At 60.0% G+C, this 10,905-nt stretch overlaps 1 protein-coding gene and 1 long non-coding RNA gene across 8 annotated transcripts; one reads left to right on the top strand and one right to left on the bottom strand.

Annotated features, from left to right (window-relative positions):
* Positions 1–1,454: 1,454 nt before the first annotated feature.
* LOC125918559 (F-box only protein 39) lies at positions 1,455–6,567 on the bottom strand. 7 transcript variants are annotated; one of them, XM_049624541.1, is made up of 4 exons: positions 6,466–6,567; positions 2,929–4,035; positions 1,933–2,109; positions 1,455–1,750 (listed from the first exon to the last, which is right to left on the bottom strand). In XM_049624541.1, exons 2-4 carry the CDS (start codon positions 3,952–3,954, stop codon positions 1,622–1,624), a joined length of 1,332 nt encoding a protein of 443 aa, XP_049480498.1. In that variant the 5' UTR covers positions 3,955–4,035; positions 6,466–6,567; the 3' UTR covers positions 1,455–1,621. The 7 variants fall into 7 exon arrangements, with proteins under 7 accessions (XP_049480498.1, XP_049480500.1, XP_049480497.1 ...); XM_049624543.1 differs by having other exon boundaries at positions 2,929–4,065; positions 6,466–6,563; XM_049624540.1 differs by having other exon boundaries at positions 2,929–4,065; positions 6,339–6,561.
* A 100-nt stretch (positions 6,568–6,667) lies between these two features.
* On the top strand, positions 6,668–10,379 carry LOC125918558 (uncharacterized). Its single transcript, XR_007456476.1, has 2 exons — positions 6,668–6,781; positions 7,840–10,379. It is a non-coding gene; the product is annotated as an uncharacterized LOC125918558 (long non-coding RNA).
* Positions 10,380–10,905: the final 526 nt, after the last annotated feature.

Genomic DNA, 10,905 nt, shown 5'->3' with positions numbered 1-10,905 from the left:
CCAATCAGTCGATCAACCAGCCAATCAGTCGATCAACCAGCCAGTCAGTCAACCAACCAGACGATCAGTCAGTCAACCAGCCAGTTAATCAGCCAGCCAATCAACCAAATAGCCAATCAGTCAACCAGCCAGTCATTCTTACAGGTGGTCTGCATTCTAGCCGAGGCTCTCCTCACTGAGCTGGCTGTGCCCTTGTGGCTCCCAGGGCCCCTCTGGTGTCCCAACAGGGGGACCTACCCCCTCGCCTGTGTTGGTCTATCCTGAATGCTAGTGAGACAGGAGCCACGGGGACCCAGCAGCTGCAGGGTGGTTCCTGGGGCCGTGGCCACGGAGGTGCTGGGACCTCAAAAACACTGGATCCACAGGAGCTCTCACAGAGGCCTGGGCAGCTGCACAGATGCGGACAGAGCACACAGAAGGCTGCGCAAATCAAGTCTGCAACGAGACCCTTGTCGAAGGTATTCTGAAATTTTATTAATTGAGGTCTATTGGGAAAAAAACCCTATATGCAAATATATGCACAAAAATCTCAAGAGACCAGGATTAATACATGTCTGGGGCCTGGGCCCAAGGATTTGTAATTACTTCCTATTTAAAACACAGGAGACCACCCCCCTCCATTCTAAAAATAACACACAGCCCTTGTAGAAAGTTTGAGAAGCGGGGTAAAGCATAAAAAGGGAAACAAAAACCACGTATAATCCCATCACCCAGGGACGCTGTTAACATTTCTGGGGTAGCTCTTCTCTGCTTTCAAAACGCCCCCCTACACACTTTACATGATTGATATCTCACCAAACATGCAGCTTTGTGTCCTGGCCTTCTCGCTTAACACCGAATTAGGGATGTGTCCCCAGGACATTACAATTCTTTGTAAGTGGGAGTGATGGCCACAGCCGCTGGCGTGGGATCACTGTGCAGGGGTCAGGGGAGGTGGGCCCAGTTCTGAGCGGCTGCATTTAAAAGCGGGAGTTTGGGGGCGCGTGGGTGGCTCCGTCGGTTAAGCACCGGACTTGGGCTCAGGTCATGTTCTCGGGTTCGTGAGTTGGAGCCCCACCTCAGGCTCCATGCTGACAGCTCAGAGCCTGGAGCCTGCTTCAGATTCTGTGTCTCCCTCTCTGCCCCTCCCCTGCTCACACGTGCGCGCTCTCTCTCTCTCAAAAATAAATAAAAGTTAAAAAAAACTTACAAGCGGGAATTTCCCCACCTCCCAGAGGACGTGCATTTCCAACCCAGCGCTGAGCTGGTGCTGGGGCTCCTGCAGTCACCAGGGACGCCAGGCTTTTCCGAATTGGCCAGTTGGGGGAAAGCGCGGTTCTGTTTGCCCCCCGAGGTGTTCTAGGTGTTCTAGGAGTCGGGCGAGGCACTGCTCTGTGTGGCTCCGGGCTCTCAGCTCCCGCCTGAGGCAGGCCATGCCGCCCAAGCCCAGGGACAAAGGAGAAGCCAGCCCTGGGTAGTTGGTAAAGATAGCACTTTGAAGGCACATCACCAGCGGCCCCAGCCTTTGTCGGGGCGTCGGATGGGGTGGAACTGGCAACAGGGATACGGGGGGTGGGAGGGAGGGTTCCGGGTCCTTCTGTGGGAACCGGCGGGGGGCTCCGACGCCCTCGGAGAGTGCTCCCTACATCATGGGGTAAGCGATGACGAAATAGTTGAGCTCGGAGTCGATGAGTTTCCTGTACTTCCGGTGGATCTCACGCAGCGTCCTGTCCTCGTCGTTGGTCTCGTACCTGTTCGTGTAAATTCGCACCTGCGCAGCACAGAAACACGACACGCGCACCGTGACTGCGCCAGGCCGGCCCCACGCTGGTCCCAGCCTCAAGCGCACACGGTCGGGCATCGCCGGGCACAGCCCAAAGCCAGCTGCTGGGGAGAGGGGGCTCTGGGCCCCCTCCCGTGCAGGTACCGCCGGAGACAGACCCAGGGCCCCACCTTGAGAGTGCGCAGGGAACACTGCCCTTCCTCCTGGCTCTTCAGGATCCGCTCCACGAACCTGACGTCCAGGAAAGCCCAGATTTTGAAGTAGAACAGCTTCCTGCAGGATGAGACGAGGAAGCACAGTTCCTCGTCCAGGGACTCGTGGTTGTTGTTGAACTCAAACGTCAGTTTCTGGAAAGGCAGCGAAGGGGAGACGGGGTGGGGGGGGGTGGGGGGTGCAGTGGGCAGAGATGCTGGGACCGGCTGGGTCCTCCCACAACACGCCTGCGGCCCGGCTGTGGGTCAGACGACCACGGTGGCCCCAGGGCCACAGGTAACAGACGGGACGTGTGGGTGATTTCACCCAATCTGCAAGAGGCATTTGGAGCTCAGAGCCCGAGGTGCTGGTCCCAGCCCCTCAGCCCCCCGGCCGGGCCACCAGGCGGCCCCCCCCCCCCCCCCCCCACGGAAGGACAGTAACAGGCAGGCTTCAAATGAGTTATCGGCACTTAGAGGCCCTCGTTGGTGGTGGTGGTATTTGTTATCAGTTGACCTCAATCGTCCCAGCCCCCCAGGAGGTCCTTGGAGGGACACAATGACCCCGATTTTACAGATGGGGAAGCGGCCAGGGGAGAGGGCCGCGCACGCCCCTGGGCTCCTCAGTGACTTGGTGGGTCTGGTCTGGAGTCAGACTCCCGTGTGCTGCCGGGACCCGGTGCCGGGAGGAAGCGGCCTCAGACCCGCCCTCAACCTGGAGAGGCTCCGAGAGGGCACAGAGGGCTTTCCCTGGCGGGTAGCCCACCCGAAAGTGCCTCGTGCTGCGCGTGCACAGGTGAGCAGTAGCTGTCGCCCGCTGTGACCCTGGGGCAGGGGCGGGGGTTGGGGGGGGGGACGCGTAGTCCGGGAACATAGCCCGAGCGTCGGTCTGAGTGGGCACAGGCCCGGCCGGGAGCAGGCAGCAGAGGAGAGGCCTCTGCCCTGGGGGAGCCTCCCGGCCCTCGGCCCCCCTACCTGCAGCGTGTGCCGGAAGGTGGGCAGGAGATCCGTCAGCGTGGGCCTCATGGACCAGTCCGGGTCGCTGAAGTAGCAGCTTCTCAGACTGAGGCCCCGAACGGGGATCTCCTGCAGGAGGACCCGGGCCAGGCGCTCGTGCTTCATGACCCGCTCGAAGAAGAAGTTCACCTTGAGGTTGGAGGCGCGCCTGGCCAGTCTGGCCCAGGACATGCCCCAGATGACCTGGCCGTGGGGGTCGTGGACGTGGCACTTGATGTTTATGGTCCAGAGGGTCCTGGCGTTGTTCTCGCACAGGCCGTCCAGCAGCTCGTCCGAGATGCAGTTGTAGTTGAGGGTCAGGGACACCAGGCTGCGGAACGTGGCCATGGTCTTGCTGAACTGGGGGCTGCTGTAGACGGCCAGGTGGTGGCTGAAGTAGTCCTCGATGTTGAGCTGGGACACCAGGCTCTCGCCCCGAGAGCAGCTCAGGGAGCCGAGCACGGCGCAGCCCTGCTCCACGGTCAGCCTGGCCCCTTTGAGGCTGAGGTGATCCAGCTGCCTTCCCGCTTTCTTCAAGAAGAAGCTCAGGCTCTTGATGAACGAGCCGCGGGTGCTGTTCCTCCAGACGGGACGGTCCAGCTCCAGGTGCTGCACGGACAGCGACTTCAGGCGGTTGTTGCTCTTGCCCAGACAGGACAGGAGGCCTCGCATGGTGACCTGGAACCTCTCGGTGAGCACGGCATCGTAAGGGTTCAGAAACTTGATCTCCAGGTGCTCCAGATAGCGGCCAAATTTCTTCACGTACCAAAGAGCCGACTCGAACTCGGACGCGTGCACCCTGGAGGGTCTCCCGCTGAACGTGATGGTCCTGTACCGCCAGAGGTCAGCCGAGTACATCATCTGGTTCCACTTTCTGCAGACGAGGGCGGCCCGGGACCTGTCCCTGTCTCCCAGCCACCAGAACACGCGACGCAGGCACACGTCGGGCAGGGCGGCCCAGCAGCTCTGGTCTCGGGGCTGGACGGCTTGGCTTTCTTCGTCCATCGAGGAGCCGGGGTGTCCAGAGCAGCCGTGCGGTAGGCAGGGGCTTCCAAAAACGAGGAAACAAAAGCGACCGCTCGTCTTCTGTGGGGAGTAAAAAGGAAGCGCCGTGACCTGCCGAACAGAAACCAGACCCCCTTGAATGAACTCGCAGCCCGGCCTCACGTGCAGCCCTTCCGCGAGGGGCGAGAGCCTCGCCGTGAAGGCCCGCAGAGACCCAGGCCGTCGGGGTCTCTCGGACACACGCACACCGGGACCCGCGCCCAGCACGGTCCCAGGAGTGAGAAGCCTGGGGACAGGGCTGTCCAGAGGAGGCGGCATCTGGGAGGGGCTTCGCGGGCTGCGTGGGAGCCGCAAGGCAGCCCGGGTCGGCCTGGCGGTGCTGGAGGAGAGCGGACGCACTCTGGGCAGCGGGCACCGTGGCGCAAAGCCACAGAACTGGGAACGAATGGGATCTGTTCACGTGCGGGGAACTAAAAATTGTCACTTCACTTGTGGGGGCGGGGGTTGGAGCCGGAACAGGGGGGAGGTGCCGGGTCAAGGGGCCCCGGAGCGATGCAGACAGAGGCTGCGTCCCAGGGGCCAAGACTGGAGTTCCGACATGCCGGGTCCCCTTCTGGGGATGGGGACCCTGGCTGCTTGGCACCGAATTGCCGATGCGGGTGTTTGCATTCAAAGGGTTAGCGGCACATCAAGGGTCACGGGCGGAGAGCCTCCCATGAGGCCGCGGGGGCCGGGCAAGGGCCAAGGATCCTGCGTCCACAGGTGTTGTCAGTCTGACGTTAGAAAGGACCCTCCAGGGAGGGGGAGGATGAATGGCCAGAGCAGACTTTGGGCTCCGAGCCTGGGGCTAGGGCGGCGGGACGGGGGGGGGGGGGGGATGCGTGGGTTTATGCGTTCTTTGCAGGACACGGTGACTGGGAACATAGAAGTGGGGCGACCTGGCAGCCGGGCTGCAGGCGAGACCTCTACGAAGCTAGGGAGGCCCCGGGAGGGCCCGGCCACCGCCCACCTGGGGTGCTGGGCCCTGGGACTTTCTACAGGAGCCATCTGCTGAAGTTTTCCTGACGGCGTGATTTCCACGTCTCCCTGGCCTGAAACTTCTCCTCTTTCCCTTTCCCTGTCTCTCCCAGAGGCCCCGCTCTTCAAGCTTGCGGCCCTGTGGCCCCGGAACGCTTCTGCCGGCTACTTTACCAAGTGGCCCGAGATTATCCTCACGGCTCATGAAACCGCAGGGCCGGAGGAGCTCTGGGAAGTATGTCTTTACAGATGGAAACTGAGCCCCAGAGGGGTGAGGGCGCTTGCCTGTGGTCACACAGCCCTCAGGAGCCGAGGGACACATTAATCGCATTTCTCAATGCGGGACGGACATGCGTCTGCGCGTGAGCTCGTGAGCGTCGCTCACTTGCTCTCCGTGCCTGTCCCCGGCTGCGTCTAGGATCCGCGTGCAACCGCGGTGGGCGTCCGTGCCGCTCTCCTCTCGGCTCTCCCTGTGACGGACCCCCGGGCGCCCCTGACGGTGGTGACGTGTGGGAGGCTGGTTCTGCCGGGTCCTCTGGGGCCCGGCGCCCTCCCCCACCTCCGGATCCAGGCAGACCTGCACGCGGGATCTGGCAGCGGCCTGGCCCCGTCCAGGGTTCCCCTCTCGCCCGTGCCCGTCCCTGACGATGATCCTCGGCCCAGCCTGTCTCCCGCGGGACTCACACACCCCTTGAGACCAGGGACGGCCTCATTCTCGTGAGTCGCACTTGCACACTGAACAAAGGAAGAGAGAGGGTTGTCTCTTTGTTCACAGAACTGGGTCCCCAGCACTTTGCTTGGAGCTAGGTGCGTGAGAGAGGCCAAGCCACTCCCAGAGCTGAGCAAAAGCCTTTGCCCTAGCAGTCATGGGCGCAGGAGCTCTCAGACACGGAACCACGGGGTGGTGTGGGCAGAACCGATCTGCGGGCTGGGAAAGCCAAAAGCCACAGTCGGTACTGGGCACAGCCTCCCCTCCTAAACGACCTCGCCAGCCGCAGGCGGCGGAGCTCAGAGGTCGGGTCCTGGTTCCATCAGTTGCTAGGGATGACCTCAGGCAAGTTAATTTTCTCTGTGCCTCAGTCTCCACATCTGAAAACCAGGGATAACAGTGGCGCCTCTGTCTTAGCGGCGGGAGGATTAAATGAGCTGATCCGTGCAGGTGCCTGGTGTGTATCAGAGGCTGTACCGCGTTTGCGCCTGGTAAGTGGAGGCCAAGGCGCTTCTGGGGGGGGGGGTCCCTGCTGGGCGCGGTGAACACACCCAGTTTGCGGGTGGGGAAACAGAGGTGTTGCAAGTTGGGAAAGTCTCCCCGCGAAGGCCCGCAGAGAGAGGGCAGGGATCGGAACCCACCCCAAGGGCTCACAGACCTGTCCCCCAGGCGGGGAGCTGCCAGCCCGGGAAGAAACCTAAGGAAGCCGCGTCACCCACGGCCCGGAGGTGCCCGAGGACGCCTGTTTCCAGGAGGAGGCGGCAGGGGCCCCATTACCCGCTCACCGCGCCCCGCTCGTTGCGCCCGGTTTGGGCTGCGGGGACAGCGAGCCGCCCGCCTGCTCCCGCGCCGCCTGCGCTCCGACGCCGACTCCGCGCAGGCCTCCGGGACGCGCGCCCTCGCCGGCGATGAGCCTTTGTGACGCGCCCAGGCCTGCGGGCCTCCGCTGTGCCCTGGGCGCGAGGCCCCAACCCGGGGTCGCCAGGGTCCCTGCGGTGCGTGCAGGGGGCCGGACGGCCCCGCCAAGTGTCCCGGAACGCGCGTCGGGGTCTGGGGGGACCTGGTCCGGGGGTCCTGGGAGGGCGGGTTCCGTGCGCAAAGGTGCGTGGGGCGGGGCTGGGGGTCCGTGCGGGGTGGGCTCCGGGAATACGAGGGGGGTAGGTTCAGGCACCAGCGGGGAGGGGGCCGGAGAGAGTACTGGGGGCCGGGTCCGCGGGGTGGAGGAGGGGGGGCGGGGTCTGGGCCGTGGATGGGGCTCGGGGTTGGGGAGGGCCAGAGGGCAGAGGGCCGGGGTCACAGAGTCGGAGGCGGAGCGCAGGGTAGGGGCGGGGTCCGGGCGTGGCTGGGGGCTGCGTGCGCCCGACTGAGGGTGGGCTTCCCTCTGCGATGGGGAAGAGGCTGTGCGGGAGCTCGGGTGCCCGGCCTGTGGGAGGAGGCGCTGCGCTCTGCCCACCCCCCCCCTTCCTCCAACTCGGAAGTGGTTCCCACCGGAAAGCCTTGGCCCACCTGACTCACCTAAGACAAGGCGTGAGTGGGTGTCTAACGCACCCACTTTCCATGGCCCTCCCCTCCCGGCCGCCCTAGGGTGTCCCTAAAGGCCAGGCAAAAAGGCGGGGGGGGGGGGTACGATTGCGGGCGGGGGGTGCACGTGGGCCTCTGACACCAGCCTCCCGGCTCCGGTGTGCGTCCTGAGCCCCGGCCTGCCCCCGGCAGCCGCATCCTCCCTGCCTCCTTCCGTTTCTGCCTTTCCCTGCGCATTGTCCCTTCCCGTCCTGCCCGCTCCTAGAGCCGCGTCTCTGACCGGGAAGGACCAGTGAGGAATCTCAGGAAAGGTGGACAGGAAAGGGTATTTTCAGTCTCTAGAGACAGGCCTGGGTTCCCCCGGTGTCCAGACTACAGCCCGGATGTCCGATCCAGGTGCCTGACACCTGGGATTCCCAGGCCCAAGAGCCGGGGGCCTCTCTCCTGGTTTCTCTGCGGCTGCTGGCAAACCAGTATCTCCGTTCGAAGGAAAATAGTTAAACCTTTTCTTGTAAGAGGAAAAAACCCAAGAAGAAAATCCTTCCCTTTTCACAAGGAAAGACTGCCAAGGGGGGGGGGGTGCAGGAAGACGGTATAAAACGGAGTCTTCTCCATCGGCGGCACCTTTTCTGTTCCAGGTTAGCGGGAGGTTCTCATTCGGTTTCCTTGCCGTGAAGCCGGCCGCCAGCCTTTCTCCTGAAGAAATGCGTATAGAAAACCTGGTGTGTTTAAAGTGCAAAAGCCAGTTCCTGGGCTATGTCTCCGTGCTGCTGTCCCCGGTCCCCAAAGCACAAACCCTGAGCTGCAGGTGACACCCAGGAGACACAGAGGAACCTTCTGGGGGCTTGGGACAGGAGGGACAGACTAGGGAAGCCACACTGTGCGCTCTTATGTGGCTATTAAGAGAGAAGAGCCACATCATCTGGCCTGGAGACATGTCCTTGGGTGTTTGGGGTCAGAGGTACAAAGCAGTGTTTATGGTGGGACTCCCAGTGTGCGTGTTTATATAATCGGGTTGCCAGATGAGATATAGGATTCCCCGTGAAATTTCAGTTTCAGGGCCACATTTTTCTAGTATAGCTGCGTCCCATGCAATTATTTTGTAACTGTTTCTGTCCCAAGTAATGCATTTTTATTTGCTGGATCTGGCAACCCCGTGACGTAAGGGTGGGGGAAAGCGTGGAAAGAAAAGGCGGACCGTGGGTGGCAAGGGTGTGTGGCCCCAGTACCCCCACCAGTTGTGGAGCTCACCACCTTTGCAAGATGGTGCCCTCGTGTGCTCGTAGAAATAGCTAAAGAAGTTAGAAAGGAATGTTTAGGTCCATTTTTTTTTTTTTTTTTTGGTAAGGAGCGTGTGTCATATATGAAGAAAAAAAAGGCAAACGGCAGAGTAATGAGTATAGTGAGATAACATATGGGGAATAAGAAACAATTTAAACCCCACGTGAACTTGTCCGGGTTTGCATGAGCGAAGGGAAAGTGTTCAGAGCATACTGACCAGACTGCGGGTGTGGGTGTCCTAGGGTCCTGGGGCGGGGAGGGGAGGTTGTCAGCTTTCCCCTTGTGTGTGACCTTATATCAGCCGGTTACAACCAAATCTCGTACTTCTGTGTTTTGAAAAACATCCAATAATGAAAGCTTGTGGTCACTGCTGTTTTTGTCTTTTAAATGAGGCCTCCGGTGTATAAGCTCCGGAACTCCGTCCACGTGGATTCCACGCTGGATCCTGCCTCCCTTTCCTCGTATAATCCCAGGGAAGCTCCCCGTCGGCTCCGTCTAGCTTCCTTGGCTGATCAACCATTTATAAAGAGCTTCCTGTTGAACCACGTTCACACGATGGTCCGGTAGCTCCAATGCCAACTCTTATTATTACTAGGAAATAATTTAGGATGTAAAAACCTAGCGGCTACAAACCCCGATCTGCTGGAGGCAAGCCACAACAGCTTGGATCCCGCCCAGGACTTGTGCTCTCTGGGCCTCCGCTGCCCGCTCCACCACGAGAGCCGGCCCGGCGCCCTCCGCTTCGTTCACTCCCTCAGCACGCGTGCAGTGCTCGCGGCGTCCGTCCCCGGGCTCGGAGCCGGAGGCACACGCTCAGAGATCCGGCTCAGCCTTCGAAGGCGGCCCGGTCTCCGGGAGCTCACGCGACGAAGCAGGTATCAGGTGCTCTGAGAGACTTCACTTGGGCACGCGGAGAAGGGGCCTGGAGAAGGGCTGGCGGCCGTGTCTGCAAACATCCGGCAGCTCTTGGGGGGTTTTAAAAACACGGTCCAGATAGTTCACGGCCAGGTAAGGGGAGAACAGAGGCAGGGCCTGGTGTTGATTCAGGGTCACACTGAGAACGGCGCTTGGGCTGTGCCAGGCTGCTCCCACGGTCTTCTGCGGGCGGACACGGGCTGTGCTCACACCGCAAAGGCGGGCTCACCGTTTTGCTTGTGCCCCTTGCTGCTTGCTTGGTTAAATTTTCAGAAAGAGGAAGAGACTCCCTATTCTCCATCTCTGGACAGACGCCTTTCTCTGTCTTGGAGGTCGGATCCTCAGTGCTTTGACTTGCGAGGGGTGCAGAGAAAATGTCTCACGGACCCTGGGATCCCACATTTACCCTGCAGTTGTGAGTGATGTGGTGAACTACAACAATGGCTTTGGCTTTAACAGTCGGACAACACGATAAACTAGATAACCCCAAAGCTCCCGCTACGCGCATGTAGAAATGCCCGGTGAGACGTGGCAAACGTTTAAGCCAACAGCTGACTTTAAAAGAAGGAAACTTTAAAGGTCCACGTCCCAGGAATGAAGGCCTGACCTTTTAAGCACATGCACTTACGGAGGAGACGTGGGTCCCCGTGTCATAATAAGGGCTTGGACGAGAGAGAAGTCTTGTCCACACAAAGTTGGTGGGGATAGGGGGCTGGAAGTAAGCTTCCCCTTTCCCTGCACGGAGCTGGGAGCCTAGAGGCTACACTTGTGGCTAAGAGAGAAGAACCAGTTCAGTGGAAGGGGAATGTGGCAAGCCAGCTCGTCTACACTGGGCTGCGATCTGAGCGTGGGGGAGAAACACACTCCTGAAACCTTGGAATCATGGGCGCACGCCATTCGTGTACTTGGGGTTCAGACTTACATTAGCCTCGTGGTCTGGGACCCCCATCATAAGAATTAACATAAAAATTGGGAAGTCTGGGGGCGCCTGGGTGGCGCAGTCGGTTAAGTGTCCGACTTCAGCCAGGTCACTATCTCGCGGTCCGTGAGTTCGAGCCCCGCGTCAGGCTCTGGGCTGATGGCTCAGAGCCTGGAGCCTGTTTCCGATTCTGTGTCTCCCTCTCTCTCTGCCCCTCCCCCGTTCATGCTCTGTCTCTCTCTGTCCCAAAAATAAATAAATAAAATAAAAAAATTGGGAAGTCTGGCTGAAGCAACCAGAAAAAATCCCTCTGGAAGGTACATCAGCTCAAACTAGGTCATTCCTCCAGGTAGAGTCCCACTGAATGGAGGCTCAGGGTTCAGACTCACAAGGAAACACTCTTCCTTGAGTGAGAGTCAGAGGCACAGGCAAGAGCAGGGCTGTTCTCTGGAAACTTCAGAAAATAGAACTGTAGGAGACTGTAAAATAAGCTGATTGGAAAGGATTAGGACAATTGATGTATCTGAGTGATGAATATTATATCATATTAGCTTTCTACTTTCATATTTGTTTGAAAATTTTGTAATAC

Source organism: Panthera uncia, unplaced genomic scaffold, assembly GCF_023721935.1.
Source record: "Panthera uncia isolate 11264 unplaced genomic scaffold, Puncia_PCG_1.0 HiC_scaffold_992, whole genome shotgun sequence".
In the NCBI taxonomy this organism is placed as follows: Eukaryota; Metazoa; Chordata; class Mammalia; order Carnivora; family Felidae; genus Panthera; species Panthera uncia.
Note: the sequence above shows the minus strand (reverse complement) of the source record. Positions and strands in the feature narration are given on the sequence as shown.

What these genes read in the sequence shown, in the direction of transcription:
- LOC125918559 (XM_049624541.1), bottom strand. Translation starts at nt 3,954, where the DNA reads ATGGACGAAGAAAGCCAAGCCGTCCAGCCCCGAGACCAGAGCTGCTGG. An exon ending in CCTTCCGGCACACGCTGCAG is followed by an intron (nt 2,110 to 2,928) that starts GTAGGGGGGCCG and finishes CTGCCTTTCCAG; the next exon opens with AAACTGACGTTTGAGTTCAA. An exon ending in GTTCCCTGCGCACTCTCAAG is followed by an intron (nt 1,751 to 1,932) that starts GTGGGGCCCTGG and finishes TGTGCTGCGCAG; the next exon opens with GTGCGAATTTACACGAACAG.